This window comes from Uranotaenia lowii, chromosome 3, assembly GCF_029784155.1.
Source record: "Uranotaenia lowii strain MFRU-FL chromosome 3, ASM2978415v1, whole genome shotgun sequence".
Lineage (NCBI taxonomy): Eukaryota > Metazoa > Arthropoda > Insecta > Diptera > Culicidae > Uranotaenia > Uranotaenia lowii.
Window position 1 is genome coordinate 352,236,388 of NC_073693.1, and position 21,355 is coordinate 352,257,742.

General features: G+C 29.9%; 1 protein-coding gene across 8 annotated transcripts in view; it reads right to left on the bottom strand.

The window, feature by feature from the left end:
* Positions 1-21,355, bottom strand: part of LOC129754674 (high affinity cGMP-specific 3',5'-cyclic phosphodiesterase 9A) — a 711,945-nt gene that overhangs the window by 54,811 nt on the left and 635,779 nt on the right. For all 8 annotated transcript variants that reach the window (XM_055750864.1, XM_055750866.1, XM_055750865.1 and 5 more), the window contains one exon: positions 13,585-13,910. In XM_055750864.1, coding sequence (XP_055606839.1) covers positions 13,585-13,910 — 326 coding nt within the window. The remainder of the gene's footprint in view (positions 1-13,584; positions 13,911-21,355) is intronic.

The following is a 21,355-nucleotide window of genomic DNA, read 5'->3' on the forward strand; positions in this document are numbered from 1 at the left end:
ATATCAGGAGTCATTTAAATCGAATCAAATACCGTTAATGGCACTCCGCGGTTAAATCCTAACTATCAACTAGTTTCCCATATAATGAACGATCTGCTACTCAATAGTGATTTCGTAGAACGGCAAGGTCATTGTGTTGGTTTGTCTATCACACCGGTAGCTTTATTCCCAAACGGCCGGCGCGGCACATCAACCGAACAGCAACAGTTTGTGGAATCCAGGAAAACTTGTGCGGAAAACGGCAATTTCTAACGTACTTGTTAGTGAGTCGAAAACCCGTTCTTGGCGGGGGTAGGCAGGGGCAAATATGCTATAATTTGTGATTTTAGTATGCGTTTTTCCGATGAAACACTCTCCAAATTTTTTGTGCAAGAGCCTCATTTCAATTTATCGAGTTTTTTTTTGTAAAATAACTTAGCAAAACCGGGCATCTCTTATAATTTTTTCATCCAAAATCAACCAATAGAGAATTTGAACAGTGCAATAGTGTAAGTAAGCCGTTGGGCAAACAAAAGTGACAGCTCCATGTCAAATGAATACAACTCGACGGGAGAAGGTTATTTTTTCAAGTTATTTACGAAAACTATTGAAAGTTTTCTGTTTTACAGAACATTATAAAGAAGCCAGTATATTTGTGCACATTTTTGTAAGTTTTTTTTTTTGGGATTGCGAGTGAGGTTCGCTGAAAAAATTAAGATTTTGTGATGGAATCGATCAATTTCAGTGGAGGCAGACCAAATATTGCCAAAGTTTATTGATAAATTTCATGACGGAAGCCCTTAGATTCATCCTTCTGGTTGAAAACTCTATAACATAGACCAGAGTCTGCCTACAAAGAATCTGGGGCCACCGTTGTTTGTGCCGTACATTGATGGTTGAGGTTTTAAAATTATTCTGTGCTTATTTCCGGACTATTCTTCTATTAAATATCCACAAAATCACTTTCACTTTTTACCAGATGATCCAAAGTATACCAAATGACTCTTTTTTTTTAGAGAAAATGCGCATACATTCACGGAAAATACGAAGTTTTAGATGAATTTTGCTTTTGCTGCATATAAAAACCGTTGATGTGTGCCCAACAGACCTCTTGTACGTGTGTGTAGCAAAAGCCCAAATTCATGAGCATTCAGGCCAAATTCATGAGAAATCTTATTAATTACGCCATTTTTTAGTGACATAGTTGCCATTCTCTTATAATTAACTTCAAAAACAAATCTTTCTATATCAGTTCAAAAAGTTATTTGTTGGAAAGCTTGTTTTTCATGCTAACCTAATGTTACGAATTTGAGGCTCCAAAAAAGAAAGTGAAATAAAGCTTGGTGCATTTAGAAATGAGACAGCTACGAATGTGTGTATCTCAAAAACCATTCGTTTGATCTAAATACTGTTCATGAAAGAAATTAAGGTAATCTTATTGCAATTCATGAAAAAATTTGAAAAAAATATTTATCGCTTTTTTGTAAGAAAAAAGTTCTACTTTATTTTTGGTACCTCCTATCGGCCGGCGCACATTTTTTCAGTCATGATTTTGATCAGTTTTTTTTCAAACTTAAACTTCGTCTAATCTGTATTTTAGGTGGCTACATCCTCCTCCTTCAATTTCTGCTACTTTTCGGTCCAATACTTCTCCTTTTATAGAAACTGAGTGCAATCCACTAAGGATACAACAGTTTCGGAATTAACAAAACTTGCTTATTTTTGAGCCTTTTTAATGAAATTTTTGCTGGAAAAATCTGACAATAACGAAGAAAAACTATCACGAGATTAAACTTAAAGTATAATCGGTTAGTATCGATCGTAGGTTGCGAAGGGTACATACAAGATTACTCTTTTTAGGCTTTAAAAAACAGTGAAAACCTGAGCTTTCGTTTTGAAAATTGTTGTTTTTTTTTCCACAGGAGCAGAATTTTGGAAATTTTGGAATTTTTTGAATTTTTCACAAAATATCCAGCAAATACATAATTTAATATACTCGGGACCTTGCCACGAGCAGACATGGTATAGGATTCAAACGCTGGAATTTGTTTGAAAAAAGGTTTTTCATAAGTTTTGTCGTCCATCAGAAATCAGAACATTTCAGCGATCTACAGTTAGTTTTTCGCTCATTGAAAATTAAAAATGCTGGTACAAGACTTGCCTTCACTCATGACCCTTAATCGCAGTTGTCGATCATGTGCTTCACTCCAATGCTTGATTTGAACGTTGTGGACATTTTTGACAGTGTTTGCATACTTTTCCACCACTCACACACAGTAACTCTTTGAATAATCAACGGTTTTGTTAGCTATCAATTTATTAATGATGGATTTTGAAGGAAACTGTGCAAAATTATTTTTTTCTTCTTCTCTTGCATCGTAAATATCTCAAAAACGCAAAAATTTTAAACTTTAAAAAAAATAGCTCGGATAGTACTTTTTATAGGCAAAATTTTGAATGTCCGATTACTAGTAAACAAGTTATTATCAAAAGAAAGTGTCCCATTTCCAAAAGAACTAAGCTTTATTCTACTCTTCACTCAAAATTTGAAATTCTTAATCAAATCTTGATCACTGAGTAAGGTTATTCAAGAGTAACAATTTAAGTCAGTGATAATGCCAAAACGTCGAAGGTTATAACAGGTTTAGAATTTTGCTTCAGTTTTCAAAATTGTCTTGCTTGTTGATAGAAACTCGCTTCTTAATATTTAACTTTAAAGGAGATTAAGCTCATTTCGAAAGTTATTCAAAATAGATATGAAATGCTTTTTTAAAATCGTTCAAATTTGGTTTTAAATTTCATTTTCAATTTGAATAATGATTTTCAAGACTCTCATGCCGTTTCAATTTTCAAATAATATGTTTCCAAATATGAAATAAAAAATTAGAAATCATCTTGAGTTTTTTTTATATCCATTCAAAGTTCTCAATCTCATTTTTATTGTTAAAATACCATTAAAAATGTTGGAAATAAGCTCTTATTTATGTAGAATTCAAGCTCAGAATCAGGTTGATAATTTTCTCATTTTATTCACATTTTTATTCAAATTTACTAGTGGGATTAAAATTTATAATAAAATTAATAAATCCAGATTGAAACCGTTAGAATAAAAATCATAAATGGTTGAAGGTCTGCAACGATTTGAAATCTAAATTCAGGAATCGTTTTTTCTGTATGCTACAGAAATGATATTGAAATTTTGAAACAGTTCAATAATTTGAATACTGAGTTCAGATGCACAATTTTGATTTAAGATGAATATGTATTCAAAATTCCGATTCAGGTTCAGCTCGTAAATGAGTTTCACAATCAATATATAGTTATCAAGATGATTTTTTCGTAGAAGAATTATACTTGCGAGAAATCGCATACTTATAAATTTTGATTGTGAATTCAATTCAATTCAATTTCAAAATTTAATTTTTTTTCACCAAGTCATTTTGAGTACTGTAAATGGGGTAAATCGGGACAATTATTGGAGTATTTACGTAATCTGTCAGTCAAATGATGCTCTTTTAGCACCCAATTCGTTTTAGATGGTGTATTTCGTTGCCCTGAACTAAACTTAATCATAGAAAAAATTGAAAAGGGTTTTCACTATCAATTTCAACATTAATTTTTGTTCTCCACCAAGTGGGGTACCAGTTGCTTGTTTATTGAGAATATCGTGTTTATAAAAACTGCTCAACATTAAAAATTCGTTCATTTTAGCTTCCATTATTCGGAAGACAAATTAGTGCATAGTTTCTCGCCTTGCATATATATATTTTTTATTTTTGCAATTACCTTATTTTATCACCAACACTTATATTCGAAGAAATGTTGATGGTAGTGCCTAGCTCAAGGGGCGAAAAATTCAAATTAAATTTAGATTTTTACCTCTACATAGACTTCCTGCGAAAGCTGGAAGCCCTATTCTTCTAGGATCATCTTAAAAGTAAATTCTCTTCAGATCTACATAATTTTCCACAATCTTTTGGAATTTTAAACACTTTTTTGGGTATGTCCCGATTAATCCCACGATCGGTGGGCCAAAGAATGTTTTGTTAAAATGTGTCACCGTTCGAATAAGTTAAAAATAATTTTTATTTCTTTTTTCGCTGAAATCAACTTAAAAGAACTCTTCACTGTATACCAAAATTGTAGAAATATTTATCACATCATTATTCAAAGTGGTGCCAAACAACACTTTTCATGGTTGAAATTTGGCGAATTTATTATGCTTCCAAAAACTTATCTTTAATTTATTTGAGCAACATGATGTAAATAAAATTTATATTTTTTAAGACAGTATACCAAGGAACGTTTTGGTCCTGAAAGGAGAAAAAATAATGTGTAGAATGCTTGATATTTGGATCACAACCATTTTTCCCATTTGCGTCCCTGTTCACCCAATTTAACGGTACATAATTTAGCTTAAAATTACAGATTTAAGGTACAATTTGAGTTGATTTGACATCATTTTAATTTAAAAAAAAAACAGGTTTTATTTATTTTAAATCATCACCATGATTTTATTTGATTAATTTTTTTATAAAAACAGGTTTTGAATTTTCCTGCAAAACAAATTGTAGTAAAATTTCAAACTAAAATTTAGAGTTTGAATAAGTTTGCAAGAATTTGAAACATTGACAATCTGAAATTGAATTAGAACAGCATTTGATCCGCTATGCTGAAATCAAATAAGCTACACTCAAGATTTTGTTTGTGAATTCTATGTTTTAAAGTTACCTATTTGGTTACTGAAGGAATCCTTATATAAATCTAACTTACCATTTCAAAGATTTAAGCATGAATGTTCAAAAGTTTCTATTCAATACGAAAAACTGTTAATATAAAGGAACTTAAGAATGAGTAATGAAATATGTAAAACCTTTTTAATTTATATTATTCATTAATTATTTGAGCCAAAATATCATAGTTAAAAATTGGTGACCAAAATAAAACCATATAGTACGAGTGTTTTTTTTTTTTTGAGCTTTTTGATAATACAGACTGGGAGAACAATTTCCGATTATTATCGACTTGACTAAGTTGCTAAGTCTCTGACAAAAATACTTAATTCTCGTCAAACACATAATTTGTAATTCTGTTATTTGACCCAAAGATTTTTTAACGATTATCTGTGATGTTATTTTCAGAAATTTTATAGAAAAAACCACGCCAAACATTAATAAACTGATTCATTTTACTTGAAAATAGGCAAACGACATTAGTATAGTCATAAGAATTTCATGAATTAACTTTAACCAGCATCTAAATATAATCCATCTAAATCTATTAAATCTGTATACAAAATTCTAGAATCAAGAATGTAAACTGTATTTTTGACGAAGCTTGCTTAGAAATCAGTAAAATTGTCAATTTTTCTGTTTTTTTATTAACATCATTCAACATGCAACAATGTAATGATTTTATATGAAATTTCATATTAAAAACCACTTTTTTTCACCGTTTGGAAAAAAAAACTCTTCGAGAACTAAATTTAAATTGTGAAAACACTTTTCGAAAAGGGCACAAAAAAGGATTTTAATAACGATTCAACATCGATTTCTGAAAAGACAGTGATTTCCAAAAAAAATATGTTTTTCTCACTTGAAGTTTTCGTTGAGATTAAGCTCCATAATTGCATTTTAAACTGAAATGATGGCGAATAGTAGCATCAGTTCGAACAAAAAAGAGTTTCCCTGGAAAAGGGTTCAACACTTTTTCAAATCACAGAAAGACCTCCAGAAATTTCGTTTCTTATAAAAAAGGGAAATAAACGATGTCTCTGCTTGTAATATAGATGAGTAAAAAGGTTTAAATAGATTAAAAATTATGATTATTAAAAAAATTATTATGATTTCATTATGCAGGTACCTGTCCAATTTTGGCTGATATTATTCACCTTGTATTAAAAAAAATGAGTTTAATTTCTGTTTCCTTTGAAAACATGAATTCGTTTTATTTTTAAAATGACTTAAAGCTCTGGTAACAATTAAAACCTAAATATTATACATACAAGTTCTAATCGAAACTTTCAAGTTCATTGTTGAAGCTGCTCTGTTTTGAATGACAGAGAACACAATAAAATGTGTGTTTTTTTTTCAATAAAGCGTTCATTTTGTATCTAAATTTGAATTATTACATTCCTCAAACTCATATTTAATTTTGAAAATTATACCTAATTGAAAATGTTATAAATATGAAATTTTATATAAGTTGATGTGCTATTCGAGGGTTCGACTGTATTTTTATTGGTGTTTATTTTTTATACGGCAAATCAGTCCAAGCTTTTTTATGACACGAGTTATTATTATTACATACCCGACGTTTCGGTGTCGTATGACACCATCTTCAGGGGTTAAATAGTTGCTGTGTCTTGCTTTTGTAAAAGCGTACTGTTTTAGATACCGGTAATCGAATAGTTTCACAAGTATCGAGACAACACTTAGCCGCCTAAAAGTTACGGCTAAGTGACAAGCTTGGACTGATTTGCCGTATAAAAAATAAACATTTTATATAAGTTTTGTTTCGAATTATCAAAAAAAAAAAACTATATTATTATTTTTCTATTTCTGATTAGGCATCAGTTTATGAGTAGTTTATTAGTGTTAAATTCCAGATCGAATCATCATAAGAAATAAGAAATGAAAAGTTGTTATGAAACCCTGTTAAACCTTTGGTATGGCATTTCGTAAAAAGATTGATTCACGATTTTCGAAACTCCAAAACATTTTAAATATTGAGATTTGCAGAATATGAAACACGGTGCGTAAATTGTTCCCAGAATATAAAACATTTTCTTTCATTTTGAGTTTTCATTTAAAATTCAGTTTCGAAGTAAATCCAATTTAAAGAAGTCCAATAAATTTCTGCATCTCTGTTTTACATTTATAGTAGTCCAGTACTGGTTTTAAAAATATAAAACATGCCTCATTCCCCTTAACAGATAATATAATCGAAATATATTGAAAAACGTGATCAATCTTACCCCGGTTTACGGTACCTAAACTTAAGTCTTATGCAGCATTCAAACAAAACCAAACTTCTAAATCACGCTCCAGAATTGAAAAAAGAATAAAATTCATCATTTGAATTTCATATTTTATTTCAGATTCAAAAGTCGGATTAAAATTAAATTAAAAGAATAAATTTCAAAATGTAAGTTATGGATTCAAGATTCAAATTTCGAGTTTGGAAATCATGTTCAAAATTCAGATTTAGAATCAATATAAGAGATTTTAATTCAGATTCAGCTCGTTTACGAGTTTTACAATCAAGATTAAAATATCAAGAAGACTATTTCGTTAAGGAACTAAGATTACAGACTTATTATTTAAACTATTTATTCAATTTTCTAAATTACAATTTTTTTTATCGAAAAACATTTACACAGTTAAGCTGAAAATTACATTACAAATATGGAGTGTAACTTTAGTATATTTTTCACGTTTTATATTCTGCAACAGCTTGATTTTATTTTTATAAATCGTTTGGAAAATTTTCATTATAGGTTTGATTTTTTTTTTTTTTGAAAAAAAAAATGGCTGATAAAGAAACATGTTATCTTCACGTTTAACAATTTGCAAGAATTTCATTTTTCTCGGTGAATTGTTTGACATTATTAATCTAGCACTATTTTTTAGTAAAAATTCAATAATGAATCGTAAATTAAGATCGAGTTTGCGAGAAACAAATTGAAGCACAAACCCAAACGCAATTAAGAAATGCTCAGAAATCTTCAGCAGAGAAGTTATTTTTTTAAGAATTGAATGTGAATATTTACATGGTTCTCTCAGATCATATGAAAATGGAACTAGTTGTCGCTTAAATCTTTTTTGATTGATAGCTAAGTGAGAAAATTGAAATTAGATTTCCTTTTTTTTTTTTAAAAAAAATATGGAGATACATTTTTACTCAAGAATGGCTTAGGCCTACTTTCATCGTTTATGGATTTCAAATAGAATATTTAATTTAGTGAATTTCATAAGAACAAAGACTTTAACAGACGAAGTGTTTGATTCGAGTGACAATCTTTGGATATCGCCAAAATCTTGGTAGACTAAGGTTGTCAGATTTTTTTTAGCACATTTCCGGACCGGACAAATCTGGGCAATTATTTCTTATAACCTGGCCAAATGTGGGCATTGTCGACCAAAAATCTGGGCAATATCCGGGCAAATTTGGTCAGAACCCAAGAATTACTCGACAAAAATCTAGAGAAACAAACATGGAAAATTTTTGTTTTTGTTTTCATCAAAACTTATCAGCACACTTTTAATCGTATTTCAGGCTTCCTTTTAATTTTTATTAGACTTACTAAAAAAATATCGTTTTTTGAACAGGGTTTGTACTTCGAAAATTTGAAAATCCAATTTTTTTGTTCAGTATAAATAAAGGCTTATAGGTTCATGACATTAAAATGGGAGCTCAATATGATGAAAGACATTTTTAAAAAAGTTTTTAAAATAAAATTTTTTGGCTCCGTTGTCCACATCGAAACTAAATTTTGATTCTGTGATTTAAGAAGACCATTATTTGTGTATTGTACACATTTCAACTAGCTTGAATCAACTCTCAGTTTAAAAATTATAGTTTCATTTTTTTTTAATTTTATCAAAAATTACTTCGAAAGGTTTTTGATCTACAATACCCCATTGAACAAACCAACTAACGAGATGCGAAAAACTCGTTTCATTCTCAAGCTTGCTAGTTGTTTGAGCTGATAACCTATATGATGCGTATGAGAGAAATGAAAAGTTCGTATCAGATTACACACCCGTTCGTGTATGTAGATTTTTTTCTGTTAATTTTCACTACAGGTTTCGTTTTAACTCTCGACGTTCGAATAAACCACAACTGAATTCAACATTCAGTATCATTGCGATGCTAAGACTTGGTAGAATCGAGATGACATCTAGTTAAAAAAAATTGTTACAGAGTTCAAGAAAAAGAAGGAAAATTTAACATAGAAAACTGATAAAAAAAAATTCATCCTTGAAATCGTCAAAAAAAATCCTTATTCGAAAGGCGACCCATTTACCATATAGGTACTTGCTTGCTTTCAATTCCAAGCATCGTCTCTATACATGCATCCATCCATCAGTCATACGAGCGAATCCTATCCATCTGAATCACAATCCGGATGATGGATCGAGGTGCCGGCGAAGTTGATGGCTTTCACTTTAACCGGACCCCATTTTGTCCGGGAGACAAGAACGCAACAACAACGACAAGGACGCGAAACCCAGTTTCCGTCCATATATCGCTGTTGGGACGGACATGGAATTCTATCTTCACATTTCCATCGTCATCAGATCAGCATCATCAGAACCGGAAGCTTCAGAGTAGGTCCGAGAAGAGAGCCCGGTACAATTGATGATTGTGTGACATTGTGAAGTTCGCGCTTTTATCAAGCAGTTTTTTTTCCCGGCGTCATCTCAGTTCCGAAGATTACGATACAGCTGCCCTGTAGCATGTCCATCAACAAAATCTTCTCAAGTTGGATGGATTTTAAAAAAAACAAATGTGGAATGCCCTGGATGGATGGGGAACAAAACATGTTCAATGGAACTCATACTACCAAAAATAAATAATTTAGTTAAATTTATGGAAAAAAAAAATTAACAAAATAGCCAAATTAAATGCTTAAAAAATGACAATCGTATTAAAAGTATTTAAAAAAATAACGAAAAAGATAAAGTTTTCTGAAATTTATATTCCGAAGCTTAAAGTTAAAAAAAATATTGTTACAAACGAAAACGAGAATACAAACTCACGAAATTCACAAAACTGTCAAAATTGTCAAAATGGTCAAAATGGTCAAAATGGTCAAAATGGTCAAAATGGTCAAAATTGTCAAAAATGTCAAAAATGTCAAAAATGTCAAAAATGTCAAAAATGTCAAAAATGACAAAAATGTCAAAAATGTCAAAAATGTCAAAAATGTCAAAAATGTCAAAAATGTCAAAAATGTCAAAAATGTCAAAAATGTCAAAAATGTCAAAAATGTCAAAAATGTCAAAAATGTCAAAAATGTCAAAAATGTCAAAAATGTCAAAAATGTCAAAAATGTCAAAAATGTCAAAAATGTCAAAAATGTCAAAAATGTCAAAAATGTCAAAAATGTCAAAAATGTCAGAAATGTCAAAAATGTCAAAAATGTCAAAAATGTCAAGAATGTCAAAAATGTCAAAAATGTCAAAAATGTCAAAAATTTCAAAAATGTCAAAAATGTCAAAAATGTCAAAAATGTCAAAAATGTCAAGAATGTCAAAAATGTCAAAAATGTCAAAAATGTCAAAAATGTCAAAAATGTCAAAAATGTCAAAAATGTCAAAAATGTTAAAAATGTCAAAAATGTCAAAAATGTCAAAAATGTCAAAAATGTCAAAAATGTCAAAAATGTCAAAAATGTCAAAAATGTCAAAAATGTCAAAATGTCAAAAATGTCAAAATTGTCAAAAATGTCAAAAATGTCAAAAATGTCAAAAATGTCAAAAATGTCAAAAATGTCAAAAATGTCAAAAATGTCAAAAATGTCAAAAAATGTCAAAAATGTCAAAAATGTCAAAAATGTCAAAAATGTCAAAAATGTCAAAAATGTCAAAAATGTCAAAAATGTCGAAAATGTCAAAAATGTCAAAAATGTCAAAAATGTCAAAAATGCCAAAAATGTCAAAAATGTCAAAAATGTCAAAAATGTCAAAAATGTCAAAAATGTCAAAAATGTCAAAAATGTCAAAAATGTCAAAAATGTCAAAAATGTCAAAAATGTCAAAAATGTCAAAAATGTCAAAAATGTCAAAAATGTCAAAAATGGCAAAAATGTCAAAAATGTCAAAAATGTCAAAATTGTCAAAAATGTCAAAAATGTCAAAAATGTCAAAAATGTCAAAAATGTCAAAAATGACAAAAATGACAAAATTGTCAAAAATGTCAAAAATGTCAAAAATGTCAAAAATGTCAAAAATGTCAAAAATGTCAAAAATGTCAAAAATGTCAAAAATGTCAAAAATGTCAAAAATGTCAAAAATGTCAAAAATGTCAAAAATGTCAAAAAATGTCAAAAATGTCAAAAATGTCAAAAATGTCAAAAATGTCAAAAATGTCAAAAATGTCAAAAATGTCAAAAATGTCAAAAATGTCAAAAATGTCAAAAATGTCAAAAATGTCAAAAATGTCAAAAATGTCAAAAATGTCAAAAATGTCAAAAATGTCAAAAATGTCAAAAATGTCAAAAATGTCAAAAATGTCAAAAATGTCAAAAATTTCAAAAATGTCAAAAATGTCAAAAATGTCAAAAATGTCAAAAATGTCAAAAATGTCAAAAATGTCAAAAATGTCAAAAATGTCAAAAATGTCAAAAATGTCAAAAATGTCAAAAATGTCAAAAATGTCAAAAATGTCAAAAATGTCAAAAATGTCAAAAATGTCAAAAATGTCAAAAATGTCAAAAATGTCAAAATGTCAAAAATGTCAAAAATGTCAAAAATGTCAAAAATGTCAAAATTGTCAAAATTGTCAAAATTGTCAAAATTGTCAAAAATGTCAAAAATATCAAAAATGTCAAAAATGTCAAAAATGTCAAAAATGTCAAAAATGTCAAAATTGTCAAAATTTTCAAAATTGTCAAAATTGTCAAAATTGTCAAAATTGTCAAAATTGTCAAAATTGTCAAAATTGTCAAAATTGTCAAAATTGTCAAAATTGTCAAAATTGTCAAAATTGTCAAAATTGTCAAAATTGTCAAAATTGTCAAAATTGTCAAAATTGTCAAAATTGTCAAAATTGTCAAAATTGTCAAAATTGTCAAAATTGTCAAAATTGTCAAAATTGTCAAAATTGTCAAAATTGTCAAAATTGTCAAATTGTCAAAATTGTCAAAATTGTCAAAATTGTCAAAATTGTCAAAATTGTCAAAATTGTCAAAATTGTCAAAATTGTCAAAATTGTCAAAATTGTCAAAATTGTCAAAATTGTAAAAATTGTCAAAATTTTCAAAATTTTCAAAATTGTCAAAATTGTCAAAATTGTCAAAATTGTCAAAATTGTCAAAATTGTCAAAATTGTCAAAATTGTCAAAATTGTCAAAATTGTCAAAATTGTCAAAATTGTCAAAATTGTCAAAATTGTCAAAATTGTCAAAATTGTCAAAATTGTCAAAATTGTCAAAATTGTCAAAATTGTCAAAATTGTCAAAATTGTCAAAATTGTCAAAATTGTCAAAATTGTCAAAATTGTCAAAGATGTCAAAGATGTCAAAGATGTCAAAGATGTCAAAGATGTCAAAGATGTCAAAGATGTCAAAATTGTCAAAATTGTCAAAATTGTCAAAATTGTCAAAATTGTCAAAATTGTCAAAATTGTCAAAATTGTCAAAATTGTCAAAATTGTCAAAATTGTCAAAATTGTCAAAATTGTCAAAATTGTCAAAATTGTCAAAATTGTCAAAATTGTCAAAATTGTCAAAATTGTCAAAATTGTCAAAATTGTCAAAATTGTCAAAATTGTCAAAATTGTCAAAATTGTCAAAATTGTCAAAATTGTCAAAATTGTCAAAATTGTCAAAATTGTCAAAATTGTCAAAATTGTCAAAATTGTCAAAATTGTCAAAATTGTCAAAATTGTCAAAATTGTCAAAATTGTCAAAATTGTCAAAATTGTCAAAATTGTCAAAATTGTCAAAATTGTCAAAATTGTCAAAATTGTCAAAATTGTCAAAATTGTCAAAATTGTCAAAATTGTCAAAATTGTCAAAATTGTCAAAATTGTCAAAATTGTCAAAATTGTCAAAATTGTAAAAATTGTCAAAATTGTCCAAATTGTCAAAAATGTCAAAAATGTCAAAAATGTCAAAAATGTCAAAAATGTTAAAAATGTCAAAAATGTCAAAAATGTCAAAAATGTCAAAAATGTCAAAAGTGTTAAATTGTTTCAAATAGCTAAAATTTTCAAAATTGCCAAAGATGTTTAAAAATTCCGGGCTTTGTTATTTTAATGTCGTATTTTTTTTTTTTTAATGTGTTAAAGAATGGTTTTGAAATTGTGAAGAGACATTTTTTGTCATAAATGGGTACAAATGTGTACAAATTATTCATTTTGAATTTTGAATCAAACAGTAAATTAAAAAAAAAATATTTTGAAGTTATTGGATTTAAAATTATTCAAAACACGATTCAATTGCGTCTGAATCACTTATTTTTTCCCGGATTTGGCGGACACATCCCGATCAGAACAGGACACGTGTCCAGGGGAATAAATTCTTGCTGCATGCTGATGGGTTCATACGTGAGAATGTGACCGGATGAATAATGGAACCCGGAACCCGGCGGATCCACTCCAAAGGAAGGCAGCAAATGCATTCGTGGGATAACCACAGAGACACATTCCAGCCACACAGAACGAAAAAAATATGAATAGCTGCTTCAAGTGGACATTTTCACATTCATCCTTTGTGTGCAAAATATGAATGCATAAGAGAGCGAGCGGAGTGGTTTTACAGTTTCCAAAAAGAAGATTGGATGGACTTTTTTATCTGCTTATTCAAAATGCAAACTTCTTAGGAGAATGTTAGGCCTGTTCAGTGTGAATTTAAAGAAAAATGGAAACGTCACTTACCATCTGAGCCACGCAGAAACAGTGCCGATAGTTGTGGAAGGGCACATCGTTGTAATGTTTGTACACCTCGTAGAGCCATTCGCGGAGAACTGTCCGGGGAATTTCGAACTTCTCGACCAGATTGAGCTCGACGAACATCGTCTGCATCAGGTGGATCACGTCCCAGTCTTCCCATTCGTAGGAATCGAAGGCCGGAAGCCGGAGGGCGGCCTTTACTTCATCCGAAAGGGTCGTATCGGCAATCTCCAGGAAGCGCTTCTTCACGTCCGAGTGCTTCGGAAGGCTGGTCTTGCGATGAGGAGGACCCCGTGGACGACTCGAGAGACCTGCAAATAAAACGAAGAAGCGATGGCGCTTTCGTCAGTTGAAAGGTTTTTTTTTCTTATTCCGTTTAGCAGTTGATTGAAAATTACAGTTTTCCATATATGTAGGTGTATTTTTTACGACAAAGTGGTTTTGTGATAGGATTTTTAATAATAACAATAATCGAACACCTCGCCGATGTCAATCAACTAAACCTGTGTTAGCCTACATGCATCACAGCGCACTTCAACCGCACGGATGTTGTTCATCAGTCAAGCGAGATTGATTTTACCTGCCATTTTTTTTTTTAATCTCCAAAGGTTCTGCTTCCGCTGCCATTCATTTTATGGAAAACTAAACTCGAACGAAAACACGAAGGATTGTAGTAAAAGCTTTTATTTTCCCTTTTTTTGCTGCTTTCGAGTGAGGTTTGCTTCACATTTTACCATTTTTTTCCAGCATACTCTATTTTAGATCCTTTTTAGGATCCACGCGAAGGGAGATGTGCTGGCTGTGCAATATATCTTTTCCAGTCGCTTCCAATCGATGTTGTTTATCGTTGTTGTTAGTGAATCAACGAAAGGACACGGGATGCAAAAAAAAAACCAAACAAATTGAAAATAGGATTGAATTCTGTGTTCAGTTTCCATTCCAGGAATTGGTAAGCTTTAAATTCTGTTAACCTGAATGGGTCAAACCTGATGAGTGATAATGTTTTGAGCAGCTTTCGGTAGTTATGTTAACAGTTTTGACTGTAAATGAGCTAAATTAATCAGAAGTGTTATCAAACTCAATTTAAAACTCTTTAAAATTATTGCAAAGAATTGCTTTTCTTATTTCTCATGTGATGTTGTTAAGGTCTGATCGAAAACCCCGTAAAAATTTACGAATACGCTCGATTTTCATAAATATTAATAACTTTTCCTAGTCAGTATATAACCATGAATTTTCAAAATTATCCTCTCCGTGGGAATGTTTCCCAAACAAATGGCAGTCAATTTTTCCATTGGGTTGTTCAATTTTCCAATAGGCACTGCAGAAGCGTAGGACATCTACTTGCAGTCTTACGTCCTTATCTTTCTTTCAATATTGTAATTATTGATCAATGTTAAACTTCATAAAACCAATGTTTTTCGCTGAATAAATCACACAAGTTTGGTGTTATGATTACCTACCACTTCAATTCTACAAATAACTTCATCGTTTAGAAAACATTTTTTTCTCCTTAGATTGCGTAACCACATAGGCGAAATAACTTAATTTCAGTTATTTTTGGCTCCAACCATTTAACATATTTGTTGTTTTGTTGTTGTTTTCTAAACCCCACCTTCAGACGTGTTTTATATTTCCTCATTTCTTGGTCCATTTCCAGTTTTTTCATGTTAAGGTTTTTTCAGACTTTAAGACAACTGCTTTTCAAACTGTTGTCATGAGTATGGATTGTTAGATTAACATATTTTGAATAATTCTGCGCAAAAAGTAAGCTTAGATAAGTATTCGCTTGGGTCTTATGCCGATTGTAGTAAATCCCGCCTAAAAGCGGGTTTTAAAAGGTTCATAAAATTCAATTTTAGATAATTTTTTTTTCATGAAGTAACAATTTGAAAAAAGACATGTATAACATAAAAAGGTAACAATTTTTTTTCAATTATTTTTGAACAAAAGGATACGAATCTGAAAATCTACGAGAGTTAGGGATAAATCATCCGACGGGATGAAAATCCCAGAAAATAATGAAAATCTACGAGGCTTCAATTTATTAATAACCTTAAGTCTAGCGTGCCAACTTCTATCGATAGTGAAAATCTTTCTCAATTATTTCAAATTTTTGCAACAAGAATCAGTCAAGTTTGTCGGTTAAAGTACTAAGTTTTTGAGTCTTGGGTTTTATAATTGCTAATTGCATTTTTGAGGCATTGAAAAAGTTTGAAATGTTTTGCAATACATACTACATGAAAATTTTAAAATGGCATATGGATAAAGTTTTGCATGGAGTGAAGTGTTAAAATCTTCATTTTCAATTAATCCCGGGATACCGATAATTCCCGGGAAAATGGATCGTCAGATTTTCCGATTTTCGGGAAAGCTAAAATGGCCGGGAGATAATCACTTTATTTTGGATCGATCATTCAAAAAAAAATCTCGAATCCAACAGGTGATACAATTCCGATTTTCTAAAGTTTGGCTTTCGCTCTTTCAATTATCAGAATTTCAAAGAATTTATCAAATTTGTCCATGAAATATCTGAAACTTTATTTGTTACCCCTTTCGGAAAATGGTGACAAGAGAATGGTGACAAGAGAAGAATTTGATATTTGTTCCGACCGAAAGAGTAGCATTTCGTTATTTTTCTTGTGATTATCTGAATATTTTGATACATTTTTGATAGAAAGTCCCGATTTCGACAGAAATCATAATAAGGACAATTCAACTAGCTTGATAATTTCAATCCACACGTTGCGGAGGTATCTCGTTTTTTCGCTTGACGCGTGACGGTTTACTAAGATGCATTATTAAACTGTGATTCATTTAATACTGAAACTTCATTCTAAAAAATTGTAAACAAAACTTTCGTTAACTCAAAGACACTGAATTTATAGAATTTGGTTCAGTTGGTTTTGAGAAAGGAACACCAAACTTAGGCGTTTTCAAACTTGATTTTTTTAATTTTAAATAGTTTAAAGTTTAAAGTTTCAAATAGGTTAAAGATGGCCAACAACACAAAAGCTCTAGCTCTAGCTCTATTTCACAAACTGTTCGATTTCTTTCCAACTTCCATTTTCATTTCTGTCTAAGACCCATTCCACGGTGACGACACGGATTTTTGACCATTTTTCTTAAACGAACACAAACACTTACAGGATCTCAATGAAACTTTATGTTTCCTCGAAGAGATTCATTTTTCTCAACTCTAAGGGTACATCTTTCGAGGATATGAAGGATAGCATTTTACAAATGCTACAACCACCAGCCCACAGAAAGTGTACTAGATATGTATACCGTGACCGGGATCGATCTCATATCCGCTGGCGTAGAAGATTTGAAGGCTATCTTCTACGCCACGGGCTGCGGTTTTTTCAGTTAATTCAGAATTTAAAGCATTATATTTTAATATTAAAATTCTTGTTCTCGATTAAAAAAGTTTTTAAAGGCGTGACGTCACAATGCATCCATTTTTATTAGTTTTTTGTTCTGAAAACAGCACATTTTCGATTTGTACGTTCTCAATAAAGAAAATAACGTAATAAATTTTGATTAAAAATTAAAGGTTGAAAAATGCTTTTAAAACAGAGTTTTTTTTTTAAATAATGAAAAATAAGAACTGCGCAAATACTGGTATGTCGCCTGGAATGGATCCTATTTCCTAACAATTTAAATTCGATTAAATTTCAAAAATTAAAAAAAGAGAATTTAAAAAAAATATGATTTGAAAAATTCACTTGAACAAATTATTAATTAGCTCAGATCGACACGTTTAAAACTGATAAAAGATACATCGATCGTTCAACTTTTTTGGATAAGTTATATTTTTGTTCATATTTTTATGGTGGATTAGAGCTTCGCTTGCACTTGCCAGTAATTGCTCTGGTATTCCTCACAAGTATTTTGAGCCAATCAAATCAAACAAACATAATTATCATTGTTGCCATTTTATATCGGAAGTTGCCTATTTGTTGATTTTATAATCTTAGATATTTTCAAGATCGAAGAAAAATCATGAATAACAAAACTTTGATTTCAGGAAAAAAGTGAGTACAAGCCCCTTTCGTTTTAGGTATCATTAGATTTTGGCTATATTCGATTTTGGCAACATTCGTATTTGACACATTGGACGGTTTTTTGGAACGGCACTTACCCTACAGTTTTCGCTATAACATGACCCTTATAATTTTGACAAGCACCATGAATACGTTTTTACGTTCTTGAATGATGCTTAAATACAACAACAAAAACAAAAAAAATTTCAAATAAATTATTAAGTACTCAAATAAGGCAAAAATGATAACAATATTTTAAAATTACAAATATCAAACAAATACAAACAAAAGCTATAAAATGACGTAAAAGAACTAAAACACGCTAGAATGACAAAAATGACAAAAAAAAAACAAACATTATAATCAAAACAAGAAAATTGCTAAATGCATCAGAAACTAGATTAGAAAAATTATAAAACGACTAAAAAATGGTAAAAAGGTGACTATGAATAAAATGAATGATGTTAATGATAATAATAATAGTGTTTTTGTTTTAATAAATGAAAAAAAGTTGAAAAAAAAACCGTTCGGTTGTGTTGCCAAAATCGAACCGTTTTTTTTTAAACTTTTTTCAAATATATATGAATTTGAAAAAAGAATGGAATTTTTAATTCCAGTAGATTTCGTAACTTAGAAATTGTGTGCATTATCAGCCAAAATTGAAAAATTAGTTAAATATTAACTCTAAAATGAAAAAATATCATCAAATTTATATGTGTGTGTTTCTTATAAATTCAAACATCTGAATGCCATTGAACATAATATAAAAAGATAACATAAAAAATCATATTTTGAACATTATTTCCGAACTCGAACTGAGTTTAAAGAACCACACCAACCATATAGTCATTCATATTTTTAGATTATTTACATAATGATAATTTAAATTAAAAGGTATAATCCTGCGAATATTCCGCTAGATTTTGTCTATCACCTTTTGGTGCTATGGCTCTTATAATTTTAAAATTAAGCATTTTAAACGAAACGCATCTGATAAATTTATAAACTTATTTAAAAATAGAAAATGATTTAAATCTATTTATTATCCCTAATTTCTTAAAGGTTAAAGATTTTGCCTATATTTTATAATTTCAGATATACAATGCTTTTGAAAAAAAAATAATTCGACAATTTTTGAAACTAGTTTATTTCTGATTTCACAAAAGGGCGTTTTTCATTTTTCAAGAAAAAGAAAATACTTCAATTTATTTAACATCTATGTAGAAGACTGCAAAACGTTTTGTTTTTTTTTTTAAATATCTGGAATTCATTTTGGTTTGAAATTTCTTTGAAATTTGGTCAAATTCCTCCAAAATCCTCAAAATTCAGAGAGAATACTTTTGTAACTTTTTCTCAAAAGTCAAAATTGAAAGTTTTTTATTTAATCAAAACCTTTATTTTCAATGTCTTCGTAACATTTTTATAGTTAAAAAAATGCACAAATTTTTCAATACTCTCAAATCAGCCAAAATCCGCTCCTAATTTTGATGCACCCATGATTTTTGATGCCGTAGGCTATCAGAAGTTTATCCTTCATCGCATCATTTTTGAATTATTTCTAAAAGATTGAACAAAATTGTAGATATTGTGCCTTTTACGGAATAAAATACAATTCTTAATTTTATTCATACCCCTTTGATGCAAATTTGATACTATTCTTATCAAATGATTAGAATTTAATTTATTCATTTCAGATTAACCCTTTAATGCATGGTGTTTTTTTAAACAACACTTATCAAAATCCAAATATCTTGGAAACGCGTGGATATTTTTGAGTGACATATCCACAAAAATATTCTAGAGAATAAAAAAAAAATAGCCCATAATGATTTTGTAACCATTTTTCAATGTGTGATTGAGATAATAAAAAAAGTATGCAAAAAAATTGCAAAAAATCAAATTTATTTAATTTTTACAAAATAGTAGTTTTTGAATCGCTGTTATTTCTTCAGGTTTGCAAATACTAACAATTTTTTTAAATCTCAATCAATCACAAACACCTTCCTGAACCCAATTTACAAGGTTTGAAAAAAAAAAAATCGCAAAACCTTATTGAGATAAATTAAGAATTTCATAACAAAATTTTCAACTTTGATGGACTATAACTTTTATAAAACTCAAAATAACGACTTTATAGCTGTTCAGTTGTCTTATTCGAATTAAAATTTTATTATTTCAATGAATCAATAACTGCTATTCTTATTCAATAAAAGCTATGCATTAAAGGGTAAAATAAAGCTTTGAAAAAAAGATATTTCATTATTCTATTTCAGAATTAAATTACGATTTAAAAAAAAATTTGGGCCACAATTAACAAGGGGAAATCAATTTTTTTGCAAACGTATAGGGTAACGGACTTATTTTGGACCGGGTACATATTTGGACCACCTTGCAGCATTTTTTTTCTAATGTTTCTATCATAAATCATGTTTATCATTAAACTTTGAACAAATATAGTTAAAGCTACTTCTTTTGATTCTAATCATATCGAACATTCCATTTAAATAAGCTGATAAGGGAGAGAAAATTGAAAAAAAAAATGTTTTGATTTTTCACAGTTGTGCTGAATAAAGCACATTTCAAGAGGACGTGCCATTATTGGAGTCAACTTTCAAGAGATTTTCTGCATAACTGTGATGGATTTAACAACTACAAACATGTTCACAGCTGCGATAAAACACTTGAAAACTAGTTTGCAAGCTCGAAGACCCAAAAAAACATGTTTAATAGCAATTTGACCCATGTCGGAAATAGGTTCTACTTATTTCCTTAGGGAATTATTTTGGACCACTCAACATAACCTGGGTGTTAAACTTGCTGTTAAATATTCATGAACGTAACAAGACATTTTACGATAATATTGCTCATTATAAATAAAATTTAGAATTATAGTATTGTTTTTTGACTGGATTATTTTTAATTTTTGGGGATTGAAACGGCTTTGTCAGTCAATTGTGGGAATAAAACCGAGTGATTTTTATTATTGTCCAGACGTTTCGGCCATTTATTGTGGCCTTCTTCAGTGGGTAATAATTGCCGGGTTCGTTTTTCGTCTAAAACGAACCTGACAATTATTACCCACTGAAGAAGGCCACAATAAATGGCCGAAACGTCTGGACAATAATGAAAATCACTCGTTTTTATTCCCACAATTGACTGACGAAGTCGTTTCAATCCCCAAAAATTTGGAATTATGGCATTCACTTCTGTGGGGCTCTTTCCGGAATCAACCAGAGAACCGACCCGACAAATCTGGATTCCTTTTGCCCCTGCTATTCTCAGCGCGGCAAAAGCACACTGCCTCTATTTCGCACGACGGACAAACGAATGACGAATCAGGAGGCAATACCCATCTGAGGGAAAGGGGGAGTTAGAGTGAGAAAGGTTTCAATCGTGGCAGATCTGACAGATCTTACAATGCTGGCGAATAGTGCTGCCAGTTGTATTGTTTGACTTTATTGAACATTTGTCATAATTCATCAACGCATTTCCCACAACTTCAATCGACAAAAAACCAAGCCAACCATTCCTTTAACTTACTTTTTGTACACTATGCTTTAAACCACGTTAATCTTATAATCCACATTAATGGCAACTGTTTGATAAGCCGCTGCCAAAAGCTACAGGTAAAGAAGCTTAAAAACTTGAAAAAAACTGGACATGCACCAAGTTCATATGAAGTCATTATTTTTAATGCTTCATGAAAAATT